General features: G+C 43.1%; 1 protein-coding gene across 6 annotated transcripts in view; it reads left to right on the top strand.

Moving 5' to 3' along the window:
- Positions 1-21617, top strand: part of APC (APC regulator of WNT signaling pathway) — a 148591-nt gene that overhangs the window by 38402 nt on the left and 88572 nt on the right. For all 6 annotated transcript variants that reach the window (XM_068247335.1, XM_068247323.1, XM_068247331.1 and 3 more), the window contains one exon: positions 18353-18505. In XM_068247335.1, coding sequence (XP_068103436.1) covers positions 18371-18505 — 135 coding nt within the window. In that variant the 5' untranslated portion in view covers positions 18353-18370. The remainder of the gene's footprint in view (positions 1-18352; positions 18506-21617) is intronic.

Genomic DNA, 21617 nt, shown 5'->3' with positions numbered 1-21617 from the left:
TAGCAGCCAAGCAGGAAGTGAGGCTTTCTAGTGCCCACTTTCTGTGGCTGAAAAAGCGAATTGTAGTGTGTTGACAAAATGCGCTCTAGCATTGTGGCGTGCATACGTATGCTACTGTGCAAAATTTAAAAAATGTACATGTCACCTTAGACTTGCATGACTTCTGGGCCACCGCACGTCGTTGCACAAGTTGCCCATCAATGAAAGAAATGTGCTCACGTCAGTACGTTACTGACGCATTGCACCAGTCTGAAAGGCCCCATAGACTTACATTGGCGTAGCATTGGTCTGCTGTAAAACAGGCCAACAACCGCGCCAGTGCGAAATTGGCCTAAAAGTTTTTATTATGCTGTTGCTTATCTTTTAGAGCAGCGTGGAAGTTCTGGTCTGCTTTACGCTATTAAATTCAGAGAAGCTCTTTTGTATAGATAACTCAAATGTTTTAACTCTTCCTGTACTGGCAAACATGAGACTTTTTTTTTTCTTTGCTACTAATATTCTATTTGTTAAATGCACTACACATACAAATCACTATCTCATAATTTTATTTTCGCTTCAGATTTGCTTTAAAGTGGACCTGAACTCTTGCACAGGACAGAAGGAAAACAGAGAGAAATGTACCCTATATGTATCTAGAGAGTTTAGTCTGTCTTATTCCCCCTCATCTGTGTCTAATCACAAGTTGTAATTTGATCTGCACACTGTGTCACCTGACTGCTACTGCAGATGAGCTCATTTTAAAGCACAGGATGTTAAAATGTCTGCTTCCATAAAAGCAGGAAGTAAACAAACTGCAGATTTATTGCAGGATTTGTATCAGCTGTAACAAAGAAATTTTTTTCTGTAAAGATTATCTTTTTGCATATCTTTTAGAGCAGAGAGGAAATTCTGAGTTCAAATCTGCTTTAAAGTGTACCTGAGACAAAAATATTTTTAAAAAGGACTTCCTTCAGCCTCCTGTAGGCTGTGGACACCCTCGTCGTCCTCCCAGGACGCTCCAATCCTCAGCTGGCCAGCCCAGTCTCCTCTCCAATCAACCCAGTCAGCGTGTACTGCGCATGCGCAATATGGGCATTCACGATCTCGCCCTGACCTGGCTTTCATCCTACCTCTCCAACCGCTCCTTCACGACCTCCTTCAATGAGTCCTCGTCCACCCCCAACCACCTCTCAGTGGGAGTCCCCCAAGGCTCGGTCCTTGGCCCCCTACTGTTCTCCCTATAGCAGTCATGGGCAAACTCGGCCCTCCAGCTGTTACAGAACTACAAGTCCCACAATGCATTTGCCTTTGAGTCATGACTTACTTTTTTGAGGCTTTTTTTTTTTTTAAGGGGAGGTGGACATTGAAACCAGTTTTAAATTAACTGTGTAAATCATACAGTATAATATGCATTCACAAATGAAACATAGTTGTTTAGCTACATCATACTCCCTAGCCTCTTGCCATGAAGCAGAGATGGTTAGCGTCTGTACTTGCCTGTATAGCTTGCTGTGCTTCACTTTATTGAAGGGAGAGGACACACTTCACATGTAGTCTTTGTGAAGATGGCTGTTTCAAGGGCAGGTAAGATGCACATTGACTTTAATGTAGAAGCAATGGATCACATTTATAGCTGTTTGCAATACTAGTATAGTTATGTTTTATTGGACAGGAATGTAATGTAACAATAGTTTTACTGCTCTGCGGTCCAGAGGTCAGCTTCCACCAGGGTGCAATCTGATTGCATCTGGAGTGCTTGGATTTTTCCTGAGTGCTCTGTTTTCCAACCGGACTTCAAAAAAGCATATTGGTAATTTAACTGGTGTTCCCAAGGGACCTATTCTAGAGTGAGGGCCACGTGCATGTCCCAAAAGCTACATACACACCGACGGATAAATCCTACGAAATGATAGATGAATGATTGTTCTATGATATAACAATGAGGATGTCCACGCAATGTGACAGCAAAAGACTGCAAATTATTGGATGGTTAAACGACACTGGATCTATCGTTAAATAACCATTATTAAAGCCACGAGTGTCCAAACTTTTTAGGCCAAGGGCAATATCAACATTCTTGAAAGCTAAGGGGCAGAACTAGTTAAACATAATTTTTGCTGATTGCCGTTAGGTACACTATGCCTGTGACATTTTGCCAAAACATTTCCATGGGAATTAACCCATATACCAAGTGCAGTTAGCACAGTGGCAGCTGCTAATCAGTGCCTGTTACTGCTGCTGGCACAGTGGGGGCTGCTAATCAGTGCCTGTTACTGCTGCTGGCACAGTGGCAGCTGCTAATCAGTGCCTGTTACTGCTGCTGGCACAGTGGCAGCTGCTAATCAGTGCCTGTTACTGCTGCTGGCACAGTGGCAGCTGCTAATCAGTGCCTGTTACTGCTGCTGGCACAGTGGCAGCTGCTAATCAGTGCCTGTTACTGCTGCTGGCACAGTGGGGGCTGCTAATCAGTGCTGTTTACTGCTGCTGGCACAGTGGTGGACGCTAATCCATGCCTGTTACTGCTCCTGGCACAGTGACAGCTGCTGATCCGTGCCTGTTACTTCTGCTGACCCCAGCATGCAGCACTGCAGTTATGGCCTTAAGAGAGCTTCGGGGGCCACCAGAATTCGCTTGATGGCCGGCCTTTGGCCCTCGGGACGGACTTTGGACATGCCTGGTTTAAGCCATCAGTTGTATCTTCAGTTTTCAAACAATAGCTGAACGGGGTGTCATTTATTGTTCATTTTAAATGATTTTGCCTCCCCATGTGTATGAGGCTAAACACACTCATTACCCCCACAAAAACATTTGTATCCCTACAGAATCTTTTTTTTCTTCTAACAGCCGATTGGTCTTCAACAAAGAGGAATCTGATTGCCAAGGGTAAAAATACCAATATACCTCAAATGACACTCATTCACCCACTCAGCAGCTTACTATCTGGAGTGTAAGCTTATTTCTCAGTACCGTGGGTACTGTGCAAGTACGAGGACTATCGCTCAGCAGGGATCCGGATTTTATCCTTTGTGCAACAGTTTTGTGTCTTGTCTGTATAGAGCTGTTGTTAGGGAGTGGGAAGGAGGGACGATGCACATTGCATGATGCCGTGCCACAAAGTGAGAGGGGTGAGTAGAAGAATGGTTTTGGGGGGCTTTGGACACCGCCAAAGGTCTTGCATGCCAGATCATCCGCATTATCTCATTATGGAAACCTGGCACACTTCTGAGCTATTATTTTATCGATTAGGTATTGTTTTTAGATGGTGCGGATCCTTATTGAAGAGATGCACTAAACTACTTTAGAGAACACATTCCTGGAATGTCAGATTTATATCCATTGGTGCCCAACCAATCTACTCATACATTAGCTCTTTTGTTGATGTCGGGGTGCTAGATTCTCACTCGACGCAGGTTTTGTCAGCCACCTCGGCTGAGCTAGTATTTGTAGCTATATTCTATTGCTATTGTTTTGTTCCCTTCTATCAACTCAACCGCCTAAAGTATCCATCCAAAGCATATTCACTCAGTTTTCCCCTCTACTACATAGATTTAGTAGGGTTATATAATCAACATTGTATCATTGGTTGGCACCTTTAGAATAACAATTGTTCAGAGGTGACCGAGGTGCCAAGCGTGTCTCGGACCTGCAGTTGTGTGATACTCCCGTTGTTTAATGCCTGATGAAGCGGGATTGTGCCAGTGAAACGCGTTGCGGTTATTGTTCGTGGAGTATGTAAATAAATTGTCTTTATCTTAAGCGACAGCATTGAGTCGGTTTCTGAGTGGACTGTCCACCGCCGCCACTCGAATATTTTAAACATTTTAGCATATTTTATCCTTTTGGCGCCTCTGTACATCCACTTATCAAGATTTCCACCCTCGGTGGAAGGGTGATAAACCCTTTTCTTCTTCTTCAGAGAGCGACATCTTAATCCTGAGTGGGGACAGGTCTAATCTCCCCACCTGCCTATACAGTGGTTGCCTAAGCGGTAACCCACGTTTGTAAGTATACTTGCTTGCCATTTTTCATTCTTGATACAATACATACTACACTATATTGGGCTCTCGGTATCTCTGCTTTATAATTGTTCATCTGTGGCTGGCCTGCTAAGACTCACTTAGGTCACTCTTTTTAGTCTAAGGAATCCTCTTGTATGAGGCTCAGTTCACACCTATTAAAAATCGTGAGAGAATAGCAATTTTGAAAAAACGTGATAGCCACACATGTAACGGAAGGCAATGGAGAATAGTATTAGAGGTAAAAAGTTGCCAAACTGCGTTTTACGTTTTTTTTTATGAGTGCCACATAAACCGCATAGGAATTCCCACTGACTTTTATTAGCTTATGTGACAGAAAACACATGGAAAAAATGCATACAAATGCCCATAGTGCCCAAAAATGTTATGCTTTTCTCAGGCAATTGGGAACACTGGATAAGAGCTGGCTCACAGGGACAGTTCTGCGGCTTTAAACAACAGTCTCTGTGCTGGATGTTTAACCACTTAAGTACCTGCGGTCTCTGCCCCCTTACGGACCAGGGATCCCTGGTACAATAACGACGGAATACCGACGAATCTACCCGCCATCACCGCCGCTCGCCGGGATCCTTAGGGCACTTGCTCTGCCCGTCTCGATGACTGCAGAGTCATGTGAGCCGGTCAGGAGCCAAAGAAAGCGGCTCCTGACCGGCTCACATGACTGCCGTCATCGAGACGGGCAGAGCAAGTGTCCTAAGGATCCCGGCGTGCGGCAGTGACGGGGGGTATATGCAGAGATTCTATCTATCAATGTTAGTTTATGGGAGTTGCTTACGTCGATGGACACGGCCAGATTCCATTTGCTTTTGACTTGTACTACTAGATATCTTTGGTTCCCTTTGTGATGTTGCGTGATAGTAATTTGCAGTTTAGGCACATGGCTGGTAAGCCGCACAGAAGCTTGTTGTGCTGGACACAGGAAGAGGGCAATGTTCCTATCAATGTAAAAATAGCAGCTCAGATTATAGTAAAACAGTGTTGGTCTTGTCTACGCTCATTTGAGCCAGTTTTGTTTTCTGGCCTCTAGTAAGCTATGACAAATCTTTCACTTTTATGACATTCGTCTTTTCAACCGCTGCTTTGCTGCAGTAGGCTGCGTTAATCCAATACAAATTCAGCTAGTAAATATTATAAAATGTATTTATCCTATTCTTTTATATCCATTTTTATATCCAAACAGTCATACGTGATATATTTGGTCACAGATACAGGACAGCATTAATTCCATGTGGCCTGCCAGAAATCACAGGATATTGCTATTGGAGACTTTTGATTATATTCTGAACTTTTGATCTCTAATGTATGAGAGTTTTCACCCTTTCTGACTGATACAGTCTCTACTTTTTATCCTATACAAAACTTTAATCAAAGTAATACACTGTTATCTTAGCAACCTTGTCTGCCTTTTATTATGTGCTTGTGATTAGTATTTGGAGCTGGTTTCTGATATGCTGTATTTCCTTTATGCACTAGAAATATATGGGAGACTGTTCTAGGCTTTGTAGAGATTAACCATAATGGACATTATGAGGGTGGATTTGGGCATCGGTGTGATTCTGACATTTGGTCTGTAAAATGGATTTCTGCAGATGTGTTGTACTTACAGGAAGTGGACAGTGCTGATAAAATCTTATTGAATGTTGTCATTGTTCCATTTCTGGAGGACTGTTTTCAGTAACCTAATTTGCCTATGCCTTCTTGAAAATGAGCTTAGTCTAGTTCACACGGTTAGTTGAACTAACCTGCCAAGCAGTAACTGCAGTTGATTTGCACATCTTTTGGGGTTGACCTCTCAGTTGCTGTGTGATGACTCATCTGAATGGTGGCACTGGTAACTGCAAATGTGAAACTGCCCATTACATGTGGCTGCCACCTGCTTAGGCTTACATGTGTCGAAAAGGCATTTTCCTGTCCCAGCTAGTGGTACATACCCTATGTGGCAGCGCATTGCCACAGGTTCGGTGTAGGTGGTGAACCCACCTCTGCTTTGTCTCTCTGCATGAACCTGTGCAAGCTGCATTCTATAGGTGTTAATGTCATAATGAAACAAAGAAACGCAAGTGTGGATTGTTACACATTTTAAGCAAAACACTAAAGAATTTGCAGCCTGTGAGAAATGATTATTTGCTGTCCAATGTATAGGGAAAATTTCTTTGACATACTGTCTCCTTAGTACTTCCGTGGCGGCATGTGCGTCCCCAGTGCTGTACAGAAATGTCCTGTCAACCTAGATGTCACAAATGCAATGAATTGCCTCAGGCTTGCTATCCGAGACCTAATGTATAGATTTTTTGTGTGTGTGTGTGTGTGTGTGTGTCTGATAAATAAGCACTTGCTCTTCCAGCCCCAAAAGGAAGAGTACAGCTGAGATCTCTTGCAGACAGAGGAAACATTTCTTAAGACGTGAGTAATGATTTCTGGCAGTGATGCATTCCGCTAAGTCTGAGCTTTCTATTTTAGCCTGCAGCTAGCAGGAGGTGTCTAGCGGCACTGGTTGGAGGAGGGTAGTCATACTCTATATTCATTTGATAACGTGCAGAATCTGAGTGACCTGGAATATGTGCAGCACTCCCTGAATGCCCTGTCACACTGCATTGCCTGTGGCTGGCTACATTGTTTAGGGGCTTCGCATAGATCTGGAGGATTGAGGTGGAGTTTTGGCATTAACACGGACAGGCTCTCTTCAGCTTGTTTAAAATACTTAACCTATTTAGAAGGAAATGCAAGTGCAAAATATTATTTATTGCCATTTATTGAGAGAGTTAGACGTCATTGTTTAGATATGAACAAACTGTGTGAGAAAGACTCAGATGCATTGCTATCACCTCATCCTCACTGAGGTTTTTTTTTTTTCTCAACATCAGCAATGACTGACTTATTAAAGAGGAACTCTATGCAGCAATTAGCCAATGAACGATTTAGGCTGTCCTGGAAATGTTTTAACAGCACAAAATCAGAATTGTGTAGTTAAATCCTTTATGTTCCTGTAGTGGCCCATCTGGAATGATGGCTCCACCCACCCAAGGTCAAGCAGAAAGACACACCCACGCAGATAATACTTGCATCAACGGTCGACTCCTCAGTTTCTGAAACCACGACTCCGACTCCGGGTACCCAAAATTGTTCAGACTCCGACTCTCCGACTCCTTAGGCTAATACATAACAGGGCTGTGGATTTTGTACAAAAATCATGCGACTCCGACTCCTCAGTTTCTGAAACCCCGACTCCAACTCCTGGTGCCCAAAATTGCCCTGACTCCTCGACTCCGACTCCACAGCCCTGCCTGTGCCTTAAGCATTCCTCTCCTGTTTCACCTCTGTCCCCCTGTGCCCTCAGTGAATTGCAGCAAACTGTAATTTTACCGGTTTAAAAACCATTCCTTTTTTTTTTTTTTTTTTTTTTTTTTTTAGAAAAATCTATAAAAAAAAGACTTTAAAAAAAAAAAAAAAAATACGCTTGTTCCCACAGAATCAAATTTCACATTTTCATGCTGTTCGTATCAAATTCCTTTCACTCTGACGGCAAGTCTGCTCAAATCTGAAGGCAGAGTGAACCATAAGGGGAGACTGAATTCCCTCGCAGTGCATCTGTTAACCCTGTGTGTGTGTGTGTGTGAGGGAAAGCTCTCAGCAGCTGCTGTGTCTCTGACTGAACTGTCTGCAGAGAGCAGAGGAAATGTAACTTGTTATAAACATTTGTAATTGTCTGTGACACCGCAGCTTGTCATACTTCTGCATATTTTTATTTATTTTTTTTGCTTTCAGAGAAAAATACTCCCATTTTGAGAATGATTTGTTCCAATAGAGCTAAATCATACACACAATGAATTAAAGCTTTTGCTTTGATATTTATGTAAAATATGTGCCAACAGACAAATAAGAAGTAATTTTTTCCCAGAGAAAAATGAGCCATAAATTCCTTTTCTCCTATGTTGCTGTCACTTACAGTAGGTAGAAGAAATCTGACAGAAGTGACAGGTTTTGGACTAGTCCATCTCTTCATGGGTGGATTATCAGGGATTTATTTATTTTCAAAAGCACTTAGTAAATGGCAGTTGCTCTGTCCAATTGCCAAAAAAACTGTGTAGCGAGCAGGGAGGCTGGCTAGCATCATTGTTTAAATCCTTTTCAGGGAATATCTTTATAAAGAATAAAAGCCATGTTGAGAATCCCCTATGAAGAGATGGACTAGTCCAAAACCTGTCGCTTCTGTCAGAATTCTTCTACCTGCTGTAAGTGACAGCAACATAGAAAAGTAATTCATGGCTCATTTTACTCTGGAAAAAACCTACTTCTTATTTGTCTGTTTGCACATTTTTTAAATTTTACAATTTTTCGCTATAGTGCCCCTTTAAGTTTTCTCTGACTGGTTGTTTAATATGTACCGTATATGTATAGAAATGAACAGTGCAGTATATGATTTAGTTTCATGCATCATCTTGTACATTGGAAAGAGGGCCTTTTTATGCTGATTTATGTATTAAGTATTTAAGTATTTTCAGATTTCACAGAAGTGCTGATGGCTTTTGTTCTGTTTCCTCATTTCTAGTTTGCATTCCTCTTTGTTTAACACATTGTAAAATAATTATGGGTGCTGTATATTTCCATCTACTGTTGATAGCTGACATGTCCAGTCCTCATGTTATCTATACTTCTCCTCAGCTGGCTCAGTGGAAGGCAGTTGCAGCAACTTCCAGTTAAATATGTAAAGGATTCATGTGGTTATCAGAAAATCGCATAGCAGTCAGTGACATTTCCAAATACATGACCGTCCTCCTATCCAGTGATACGATTGAAAAATCCCATTTTCTGACTTTCAACACAAGCTCATAAAAGACATCTCTCATCAAACAAACCATCTTCAGCTGTCTCCATACATGCTTTAGGTTTCCGTCAGCTAAAACAATCGCTCCTGATCATTTTGGCTAAAAATCCATCGGCTGCTGCTGCTCCACCGCAGCAGGAACACCTCTGGTTCAGCCCCTCCATGATGCCAACCAGTAAACTGGAAGTAAGGGCTGCCGCAGCCGGACGATTCTGTGACAGCCAGATTATCTTGACCAGCCCTGCTCAATGCTGCTCAGGAGTCGGGACCCACCACAGAAATGAACACTACTGCACCTTCTGAACTGGAACACCTTGGCCAGCACTGCCAGGTGTCAGCAATCGGGATCCTTAGCAGCATCAACCATGAAGAACTAAGTCATCACTGCTGAACTGTCGTCTCCTCTGCCCCCCCCCCCCCAATATCTCTCCTTAGAGATGACTGATGATTGCCTAGTGCGACTGGTGGTTCTATAGTAAGGCAGCCTGTTGGCTTTTGGACATTATCCCCCATGCTTCCAGAACCTGTATGAGACAAAACCAATTCTGGGTACAACCTCCCCGAATAATTATGATTCTGTACAGGTGTCCTAGTATTACAGGCTTCCTATGTGCCAGTCTGCACGAATGCCTGCCATCCCCTTTAGCCGGGTGGTGTGCATGAGTTGCAGAGGTGTCTGAGCCCTGCTACTTCTCCTCAGGGATCCAGCAGGAACTTCATAACTGTCCAGTTGTTATTTTTCACTTCTTTCCCAACTTTATTGTACACAGGAAGTACTGCTCTGCACCTTTATTTTTAACCATCAAGAATCTCGGTGTCTTTCAGCCAGGCATTTTTGGATATATGTTACACTTTTATATATGATCATTCTAGTGAGCCATTTTATTTAAAAAAAAATATATATATATATATATATATATATATATTTTTTTTTAAATATTCCAAAATTTGTGTCTTTTCTACCTGCACTGGAGCATCTTACAACATGCTGACTTGCAGTTCTACTCCTGAAAAAGTGATCACAGCAAACTTGAACAGTTTGTAGCCTTAAAATTTGTGCCTAAAACTGATTTTGTATTTATCTGTATGAAGCCCTTGCATGTTAATGTTTTGAGTCCCCTGGAGCTCTGACGCGACAAAATATTAGTGTTTTATGTTTAGATGAACATCTTAAATGAGGAGAATATGGAGGCTGCCATATGTACTTGTAAACAATTCCAGTTGCCTGACAGCCCTGCTGATCTGAGTGCAGTAATGTCTAAAAAAACACCAGAAACAAGCATGCAGTTAATCTTGTCAGATCTGACAATAATGTCAAACACCTGATCTGCATATGCTTGATCAGGGTCCACTGCCTAAATTATCTAGAGGGAGAGGATCAGCAGGATAGCCAGGTAACTGGTGTTGCTTAAAGGGAACCTTAACTCAAAAAAAAAATAAAAAACATGCGTTTCACTTACCTGGGCATCTACCAGCCCCCTGCAGCCATCCTGTGCACTCGCAGTCACTCATGGCTCCTCCGGTCCCCCGCTGCCAGCTAGTTTCGTTTTTGCCGACTAGGAGTCGGCCGGCCGCCATGCGTACATTTTTATGCATTCCTGCTGGTGCAGCAAGCTATTGAGGACATTAACAAGTACATTTGTACGTGTTACAGGTGCAATGCGTAAAAATTTACACGCGTAAAAATGTACTTGTTAGTGTCCGCGATAGCTTTGAGCGCGAAAGCGTAAAAATGTACGCATGGCGGCCGGCCGACTCCCAGCCGGAAAAAACAAAACTAGCTGGCAGCGGGGGATCGGAGGAGCCATGAGTGACTGCGAGGGCACAGGATGGCTGCAGGGGGCTGGTAGATGCCCAGGTAAGTGAAACTTTGTTTTTTTTTTTAGCTAAGGTTCCCTTTAAAAGGAAATAAACATGGCAGACTCCATATCCCTCTCACTTCAGTAATCCTTTAAATTGAGTATGAGGTAGTTTATGTTTGTTACGGCCAGAATCTGAAGTCTGGCCACTTCGGGTTCTGGCCGGCCAAAATGCGAAATGGCAATGTTGCAGCGGCCAATGTCGAAAATGAATTCATTCGGCTCCAGCTCCTCCCCCTTCTTCTTACTAGTCCGCCAATAAGAAGTAATTAGAGTCCAGCGACTCCGCCCCCCCTCCCCCCCTCTTCTTTCTCTCACCACTGGCAGCTGGTCCAGTATTCCTACCCACCCTGTATCTTCCCCCTCGCCCACTTCCCTGCTACGGTTCTGAATTGCAGGGGAAGTACAGAGAGAAGCAGGCATTTGTGCCAACTTCCGTTCCTATACGTGGGCACAGCAGAGCAGGTGTTGGCAGAAGCAATGTCTGCAGCATTCCCGCTGCCTGCCCCTACAGGCTGCTTCCCTGCTGTGATTAACTCAGGTGTGCGAGGGGAGATAGAGGGTGGGTAGGGATACTGGACCCGCGGCTGCCAGTGGTTTTAGGGCAGGAGAGGAGTCGGAGCGGAGCCCCTGGCATCAATTCATTTCTGACATTGGCCGCTGTAACACGGCCTTTGCATTTCGGCCGGGCAGAACCCGAAGTGGACAGACTTTGGGTACTAGCCGTAACATATATGTTTCTAAAGCCCTAATATTTGGCTGTTTTTTCTAATCTTTTAGAATGTTGTATTTTTACCAGGCTTTAATTATCCGCTTCCTTGATAAAAAGCACCCTTATGGGCCTTTTCCATAATGTGACCACATGGCAAATAAACTTGATATGCAGGCAAAGGGACAATATGAAGAAATTATAGATATATTGGGACAGTGTGAGGAAGTGAAATGGAGGGTTATGTGGTAAAAATAAGTCTTTGGCCTCGATTCATAAAGCATTCCCGCATTCGGAAATGCAAAAAAACGCTCACTTTACCGACCACACACCAAAATATGCATTCATAAAGGCTTTTTCCGCATGAAAAGCCGACATTTGCGAGCAGAGTGATCAATCACCGCCTTGCGCGGTGATTATCACAGCAACAGTAACAAATGTCAATTCATAAAAATTAGAGGTAGCGGTATGCGGACGGGTATTACCGCTACCTCTGATGTGGCGAGAAGCGTGCGGAATCCGTTGCAGTGAATGGGACAGACCTCCCAAGCAGCTGCAGAGAGAACACCACACGGAGGGATTCCGCCTGCTTCCCCTGTTTCCGCACGTCTCCCGACAGCCTAACGCCTGCCTACAGCGGAGTATCTCCGCACGTATATCACAAGTAGCTAAATTTTTATGAATTACCACCCTGAAGGCGGAAATACCGACAGCGGTGTTTCCCCGCTCGACTTTCCCCGCTCGCAGGCAGTTTTATGAATCGAGGCCTTTGTTTGGTTCTTCTCGGACTTCCATAAACAGATGACTGACAGGACTTTAGAAATGGAGAATACCGTTTTATATGTGGAATGCTGTGCAGTGAAGTTGAAATGAAACCTGATTGTATTTTATGTCTATAATCCTCATTTATATTTCATATATTTACTGATGAACTTACTCTATAGTAGTATTTATTAAACTCGCTATTAAATCGTGAGTCACATTATTTGAATGGTCATCTGACCACGAGCAATCTGTGATTCATAGTATTATGCTTGAATGTGCTGTGCTCCCTTCTTATTAGAATTGTGATGTGTGGGTAGGTGTTAAATGTGTGACTTTTATGTTGTCACCCAGTAAATGTTTAAGTTATGATGGGAATTGAGCGAGTCATAGAGGGCCAGTTGTTCTGTTTCTGGCTTGGTCATCAGGCTGTGACTGGGACAGAGCTCTGTCAGTAGAAGTAGTGTCCTTTTACTTCATGATCTGTGCTGGAAATATGGCTGTTCGTTCTTCTCAAGTCAATTATTCACCAGTGCATTGTACTTTATTTCCGTTTTGACTCAGCCTTACAGGAAACCTGTCAACTCATTAATACCTGATCCTAAAATGTCACTTGCAGGATGTGGAGCAATGGACACCGCAGAATATAAATAGCAGAATACTAATGCTGCAAGGCTATGCTTAGTTAGTAGATCAAGACGCTTAACAAACAGGGTTTCCCTCTACATTGTCTTTATAACCTGCATGTTGCAAGTAATGTTTTTCCAATGTATCTAGATTTGAACTGTTGCAAAAGCTGACATTTGTGTGTCCTAGAACACATAGGCCTCAATTCACTAAACTTATCTCCTGTCTTTAATAACTCTTCTAGAGTTGTTACCATGGTGATAAGGCATGTAGTATTCAGGAAACATTTTACCTCAAGCAAGCCTAAAGTTAACTCTTCTGTCTTTAAATTAACTCTCCAATCCTTAAAATAACTCCAGAGTTAAAGACAGGCTGTTAATTAGCTGCATGTGAAAATAACTACAGAGGAGGTAAATTAACTACAGGAGAGGTAACTTAAGGAATGAAGAGGTAAGATAACTCTCACGTGTGGAGGTAAGTTTTCTCTTGCCTTATTATCTCTAGCATGATCTTAGTGAATTGAGGCCATAGGATTCTTTCAAATGTGACATGAGTTTTGCACACGAATTTCCCAGAAGGTCCATCATTATATTGTCTAAAAATTTTCAAGAAATGATCAAGTGATGTAGCATACAATGTCCACCAGATACGATAATGGTGACACGACAGGCGTGAATGTCAGTAAGTGCCACCATATTTTTTTTTGTATTTATAAACCTATTACGCACCATAGAGATTTAATCTCGTTTGTAACTGCCAAGCCTCTGATAATGGGGAAACATTAGCTAACTACAGCTATAGTAGGCTGGTAGCTCCCGTGGTTTATTGTGCCACACAGTCTGGTATTTTCAAGTTGAGTTAGATGGATGTCATGGTGGCTCAGTAGCTGGCAGTCTTTCCTTGTAGTGCTAGGGCCCTAGGTACAAATATTATCAACCCAGCATGTAAAGAGGTCTCAGTAAATATGGTTTCTTTTTTGGAAGGGTTGGGACAGTGGAGTTAGATGCTGGTGTGAAATTTAGCGCTGTTTGATCTAGACAATTTTTTTTCTGGTACAGCGATCACATGCACAAAAAAGTCGGTTGCAATCCTAATGTCCTTTATCTAGCCTCTACCACAACCATAACCTATCTAAGCTATCCTGCACACTAGTATAACCCACTAGTCCTTTCCTTCTCATTTGCCCGCCTTGACACTAACCTCACTAATTATTATTAATTTATATAGCGTCAACATATTTCTTGGCACTAAGTAATCTAAAAACCCTCTCCATCCTGGACATTTCTTTTATTCTGTCTCGCTCCGTAATCTGATCCTAAAGTGACCTAACCCTCTGGTATTTTTCTAACCTGTCATTGCCTCAACTTCTGGTGATCAGCAAAGCATTGTGTACACTGTATACCTGTAGGATCATTCACACCGAAGTGCTTGCAATTTGCGGAAATCCCAAACGCGTTGCATGAAGCATTTTTGGAGTGATCGCAATACGGTTCTCATTTCACAGAATGGGAATAGCAAAGCACAATCCCTGTTCAATTGCCACAAAATAGCGATAGCTTTTTGCAGTCTCAAGTGTGGATGGGCCCTGAGCCCATCCTTCTGACTGTAACCTCACAACTTATCCTAACCTTCACCTAGCCCCTGACCTTTCTCTAACCCCCATCCATGCTGTTCACTGTAACATCAAAACCTACCCGAACATCAATTTAAACCCTAAACTAACAGTACAAGGTATAGACCATTTAAATTAGAGAAAACAGTCTGCCCAAACCAGGAACCAACAATAATTTTTATATGAATTTACTCCGTTGATTGGACCTTCAGTTTCAAAGCAGCATTGGCTACCCACCTCCTGGGATTTGCCATGCCTTAACTTCGCCTCTCCCACCTTAGCCTTAACCTTCCATCCTGCATTGAGGGGAAATCTCCCCAATGTTTACGCAGAAGATATAAGAAATAAAATGCTTTGATTGGAGTACTACTTTAAAGTAAAATATTTGTGCTAATTTTGAAGGCCAGAAGTTACCAACAACATTGTGACTGGTATTCAGTGTTAATGAAATGTCTTTCTGAATTCTTTTAGCTTTGATGTAGGTTCAAACAGCCTGAGCATCGGAAAGCTTTATCCACTTAGCACAGTTTCTCCCTGGAATTGAATGTGGGTCTTTATAGAATGTCTGCTCGTTTTATGTTGGTGGCTTCTTTGCTGGGGAAGTGTGGGTTCCTGCCGTCAGACTGTGAGGGAGCGACGGTGCCACCCAGTAATGCCTTATCTATTATGCCTAATCCACAGACATCTTTCACTGCTGGAAACCTTGTTCTCTCACTCTGCCCTAAATTTGAGAGGATTGCATGGCGCAGATAAAGCTAGGATTTTCGGATTATTTAGTACAGTGCTTTTCAAATTACAGTTTCTAAGCCTTCATTGGAAGCAGGTAATTTCTGTCTCATGTCAACAGTGGCCTACTTTTCAGATATTGACGGTCCTGTTCTAAATTAACCCCATTAATAATCACTGGTAATTTGTAATAAACTCCCTTCACAAGGAACTTATGCATTATACTTATGTCACAAAATAAGGAAAAATCAGCCTGTGCTGATCTGCAAATGCTAAATGACAAATAGACCAGACCCAACCTACAATATACTGTAAATCTTGTTACAGTTTTACCCATATGCAAGATTTTCTTACCTTTGTTTTTTTATTTGCCATTTTTGAAGAATGTAACTAAACTTTTAATTGTAACATGTGAGACTTTGGCGGCTGCGGATACGCAGGCTATACCCGCAGCCGCCTTTGTTCCCTGTTCACAGGCCTTATCTGTCCCGGCGGCGTCCAGCACGCCGGGAACGGCATTGTCTCTTGCTCATAGGGTCTCTGTATCGTGCGGGCGCGCGCGGAGACAGGACCTTTATGTTGGCTGACGTCAGGAGTGACTCGCGCCGCTCGGATTGACTGATTGCTAAGGGGCGTGGCGCTGGGCTCTCCTCGGCTTCTTAAGCCTTCACAGATCATTGGCAACTCGTCTGCTGTTGCGAATACACTCGTGTTAGCGCTCAGACCTAGGGAGGTTCCTGTTGATGATAGATGTATATGCAGTGTTTGCGATATACATCTGTCTATAGTTAGTTGTTATTACATTGTATTCTGATAACCTGTGTATGATTCTGGCTACTCTCTGACCTTGCTATTGCTAAACGATTCTGTACTTCTGCCTCTCTGACTTAGTTGCTGAACCTGTTATCGAACCTAGCCTGTCTGACTACTCTACTCACCAGTGGGCCCTAGCCACTGGTGAGGTGCTCTTTGCTATTAGAACCTACCAGCCCCTCTGGTAAGGTTCAGACTTAGGTATATAGCTCCAGTGACTAATAGTACCTTGCCATCCCCTCTGGCAAGGTCTAGTGAAACTATTCAGTCATTTGTGCTGTTAGTACCTTACCTGCTCCTCTGGTAAGGTTTAGCCAAACTTCTTTGATTCTCTCATTGTTAGTACTTTGCCAGCTCCTCTGGTAAAGGTCTATTGTTACTTGTGTTGGTAGACCCTCCAGCTCCTCTGGAGGAGTCTATACTGTTGCACCAAACACCACACTTTGCTCTCTGCTAGCTATACTGGTATTATTGGTGATACTGCAGATCACCACATAATCAGGTATAGCGTCTGTATTATTGGTGATTCTGCAGATCACAAATAATTAGACGTCTGAGTTGCAGCACCCAATCGTTACATTAATATTTTATCTTCTAGAATGGCCTTTGTAATGTTTTAATTCAGTGCTAGGCAAGTTAATATGGAACTCAGAAGCCAGTCTGTGCAAACCATGAGCTAAAGAAAAAAACTTAGTAGGTAAGAGCACTTCTAAGCAGCACTTGCCTCATAAACAGTCTGCAGAAGCCTGATCGCAAAGTAAAGGCTGACAGGCTTCTATAGACAGTTTATAAGGCAGGTGCTGCTTGGAAATGCTCTTACCTACTATCGTGGGTTTTAAAGAATTGTGGAGGAGGTTTTGTGGGAAATCTCCTTGGTGGTGGCGGAAGTTGTGGATGGTCCCCCCAAGTGGTGAGAGCATTGGGGGGTTATCTGCGTGGCTCCTGTCCCCCCTGGGGTGTGGCTTGCAGAGCAGGGCCCCAGGCGGTGTGAATGTACAGGACCCTGCCTATATTGCGCACCTCCTATGTGTATTTTCAAACCAGGAGCCAGCAGGAAATGTTTAGGAACAATAACGATGATTAAAGAAAATCGCAAAATACAAAGTTATGCTTCAGCTTTAATTTGTTTCTTGGCTATTGGGATTTGTACAGCCATTTCCTCATAATAGCGGGAAGTCCACCAGTTTGGTGTAAGTGTGGATTAGTTGGGGCTACCTGTGATTTCTGACCAGTAATTTGCTTCACTCTACTTTAATATTGGGTCTTTATCAAAACAATTAGTGTTGGGTTTAGCGGTTTCCTTTGTCACCTGTAGACTGTACAGTAAAAAGAGCTTTCCATTTGTGCTTGCTGAGTGATCTTTGGGGCACTTGCAGACTCCTGTTTTAAATAAAATTAATGGGACATAAACTTGGTTGCATGAAAAGTGCCTTTGCGATTTTGCAAGAATTGCTGTGCACAAGCAAGAATGGCAACATGGGCTTTCTTTGAGAGAGAATGTCATTGCAATCCCTACTGGTATGTGGTCTGATAAGCAGATTTGATCGCAGGTTGTGGGAACAAGACCTACTGCTATGTATACACTCGCGTCCAAGAAATCTAAGTGTACATAGTTTAAGCCTCTGTACCGTACTACTTGCCTTGCATGCGGCACTTGTTTGAAAGGTTCAGCTGCAAGGGAGCCTTGTTGGGACCCTGAGGTCTATGTGGACGTCCAGATGTAGAAATTCAACTGCCTCTAGCCACTACCATGCCCCACAGTGAAAGAGATGGGGGGGGGGGGGGGGGGTAGGCTTGCCTTGACTTTTTATAGAAGTGGCTCTTTGCAGCTTCTGTTTTTTTGGTTTTTTTTCAAACCAGTTCAGCTTCAAAATAAAGTTAGAATTCTCTGTTTTGGTTATGTGGCTTGTTAAAGTGGACAGCAGAGACGCAGCTGGGCAAAGAGAAAAGTTGACCCTCTGTTTAGTTTTGTCCTGAGACATTGGCCTCAATTCACTAAGCTTTATCAAACACTTTATCAAACGTTTAATAATTTACCTCATGGGTAAAATCTAATTTTCAATTCACTAAGGTGTTATAGATTTATTGAATGTTTTATTGATAAAACATTCAATAAATATATAACACCTTAGTGAATTTAAAATTAGATTTTACTCATGAGGTAAATTATCAAACGTTTGATAAAGTGTTTGATAAAGCTTAGTGAATTGAGGCCATTGTGTTGGGTGAAGTCAAGTTGCCATGAGTTCAGCTGAACCACTTTAGAGCAGGGTACAGCTTAGTGTTGAGAACCAACAACATTCAGATATATTCCTGTGCAGTTGTTCTGATGTTCCTGTATATGTTCTCTTCAGTGTATGTTAGTGCTTCTTGTACACTAACTCTCTTCTGCCTTTGTTTCAGGCCTGGGGGTAGCCCAGCATGGCTGCAGCTTCGTATGACCAGTTGTTAAAGCAAGTGAAGGCTCTAAAAATGGAGAACACAAACCTTCGGCAAGAACTTGAAGATAATTCAAATCACCTTACGAAACTTGAGACGGAAGCATCAAATATGAAGGTATTCACCTAATGGATTTCCTCTTTCAAAAACCATCGCCATACTTATTTTTATAAAATAAAAATTGCTTTGGGTTATTAATTCATCTTCTTTTCTGGTGTTCTTGAATACAAAAAACACTCTTGCCATGATTTAATTCATTCAGAGTACTGTGAAGGAAGAATAGTTGTTTCTGTCTCTGGCTTATTGTGTGTTTATACAGTACAGACAAAGTTTGGACACACCTGAATTACACGACTTTTGCCAGAAATTTTGATTTTATTCACGATTTTCTTGTCATGTGAGAGCATGTGTAACCCATTCAGGCAGTCTCTGCACCTTCTTAGACCCTTTCTGCTGATCCTCTCTTTGCACCCCCATATCCACACCTCATAACCCCAAGCAGAGGTCCCTGATCGCCACAGTGCAGTGGCACTAGGATTCACCTGGAAGGTAGCTGCTGACTATGGCCCTCGAACCTCTGGTCATGGTGCAGCGGAGATCATCCAGATCCTATGAACTCCCGCGCTGCCGTTCTGCCACGGCCACTCCCAACACGGAGGGAGAGAGAGCGCTTGTGAAAGCCTGTGGGCGGAGTCTGCCACCCACCCAGCTAATGACCCGCTAGGCTGAGCGGGAGGGAAAAAGCAAAAGCCTGCCGGGTGATGACGAACGGGGAGGAGGCTAGGTAGGAGGAGGTAGAGGAGGTAGTGAGCCGCCACCGCCCGAGTGAGAGCCGCTGCTACCTTTACATTGTGGTGAGCGGGAGTGGTAGATAGTTAAAGCAGGAGGTAGCAGAATATCGCTAAAAAACGCCGCTTTGACGATCACGGAATCACCGTTTCCGTGATCGCAATTTCAATCGATAAATCGTTCAGGCCTAATGAACATTATAGATTCACACTGAAGGCATCCAAACTATGAATTAACATATGTGGAAGTATAGTACATAACCAAAAAGTGTGAAACAACTGAAAATATGTCATATTCTAGGTTCTTCAAAGTAGCCACCTTTTGCTTTGATTACTGCTTTGCACACTCTTTGCATTCTCTTGATGAGCTTCAAGAGGTAGTTACCTGAAATGGTCTGCCAACATTCTTGAAGGAGTTCCCAGAGATGCTTAGCACTTATTGTCCCTTTTGCCTTCACTCTTCGGTCCAGCTCACCCCAAACCATCTCGATTGGGTTCAGGTCTGGTGACTGTGGAGGCCAGGTCATCTGGCGCAGCACCCCATCACTCTCCTTCCTGGTCAAATAGCCCTTATATAGCCTGGAGGTGTGTTTGGGGTCATTGTCCTGTTAAAAGATAAATGATGGTCCAACTAAACGCAAACCGGATGGAATAGCATGCCACTGCAAGATGCTGTGGTAGCCATGTTGGTTAAGTATGCCTTCAATTTTGAATAAATACCCAACAGTGTCACCAGCAAAGCACCATCACACCACCTCCTCCATGCTTCACGGTGGGAACCAGGCATGTAGAGACCATCCGTTCACCTTTTCTGCGTCCCACAAAGACACGGTGGTTGGAACCAAAAATCTCAAATTTGGACTCGTCATACCAAAGCACAGATTTCCACTGGTATAATGTCCATTCCTTGTGTTCTTTAGCCCAAACAAGTCTCTTCTGCTTGTTGCCTGTCCTTAGCAGTGGTTTCCTAGCAGATATTCTACCATGAAGGCCTGATTCACACAGTCGCCTCTTAACAGTTCTAGAGATGTCTGCTGCTAGAACACTGTGCGGCATTGACCTGGTTTCTAATCTGAGCTGCTGTTAACCTGCGATTTTTGAGGCTGGTGACTGATGAACTTCTCCTCCGCAGCAGAGGTGACTCTTGGTCTTCCTTTCCTGGGGAGGTCCGCATGTGAGCCAGTTTCTTTGTAGCGTTTGATGGTTTTTGAGACTGCACTTGGGGACACTTTAAAAGTTTTCCCAATTTTTCGGACTGACTGACCTTCATTTCTTAAAGTAATAATGACCACTCGTTTTTCTTTGCTTAGCTGCTTTTTTCTTGCCATAATACTAATTCTAACAGTCTTTTCAGCAGGACTATCTGCTGTGTATCCACCTGACTTCTCCACAACGAAACAAATGGTCCCAACCCCATTTATAATGCAAGAAATCCCACTTATTAAACCTGACAGGGCACACCTGTGAAGGGAAAACCATTTCAGGTGACTACCTCTTGAAGCTCATCAAGAGAATGCCAAGCGTGTGCAAAGCAGTAATTAAAGCAAAAGGTGGCTACTTTGAGGAACCTAGAATATGACATATTTTCAGTTGTATCACACTTTTTGCTTATGTACTATACTTCCACATGTGTTAATTCATAGTTTGGATGCCTTCAGTGTGAATCTACAATGTTCATAGTCATGAAAATGAAGAAAACTCTTTGAATAAGGTGTGTCCAAACTTGGTCTGTACTGTATGACATACCCAATGAAATAACTAATGAACAGACATTTTGCATTTTCCAGTACTAGAAAAGATGCGTGCAACTGAGCAGAATTCAGGGCCATTTCTCTGTGCCTTTTAATGTCCACTACTAACAAGCGCTCGGCATTATCCCATAAATGGGAAACTATAGTAGGAGAGCCATACATATCCCCCTGCTGTAGTGCTTTATGGGAATGGGTGTGTCCTGGCCTGCCAAGCTGCTACATCACAGCTGGTACGCTAAAGTGGAGGTGGCCTCTGCATTTAACCAAAATTCTCCTCAACAAAAATTGTGTTTACCATATACACTCAAATTTATTGTAGGGATGATCAACGAGATGCAAATAATTCTGAGTTGATGCAGGATTATGCAGATGTATATGTTACGGCCAGAACCCGAAGTTTGGCCACTTCTAGTTCTGGCCGGCCACTTCGGGTTCTGGCTGGCCAATGCGCGAAGTGGCCGCTGCGCTGCGGCCAATGTTAGAAATGGAATGATTCCTCTGACATTAATGTATCTTCTGGCCGCAGCGCAGCGGCCAAACGTAGAACAACTTAGTTCATTTAATGCAATTCAGCCGGCGGCAATGTAACAATTCAAGCCGCCGGCTTTTTCTCTGCATCTCTCTCTCTCCTTCTCCCCCCCCTCCCGCCTCTCTCGCTCTCTCCTATGGGCAGCCGGGCGGGGACACGAG

This window comes from Hyperolius riggenbachi, chromosome 1, assembly GCF_040937935.1.
Source record: "Hyperolius riggenbachi isolate aHypRig1 chromosome 1, aHypRig1.pri, whole genome shotgun sequence".
Classification (NCBI taxonomy): Eukaryota; Metazoa; Chordata; class Amphibia; order Anura; family Hyperoliidae; genus Hyperolius; species Hyperolius riggenbachi.
This window is presented reverse-complemented; position numbering and strand designations above follow the sequence as displayed.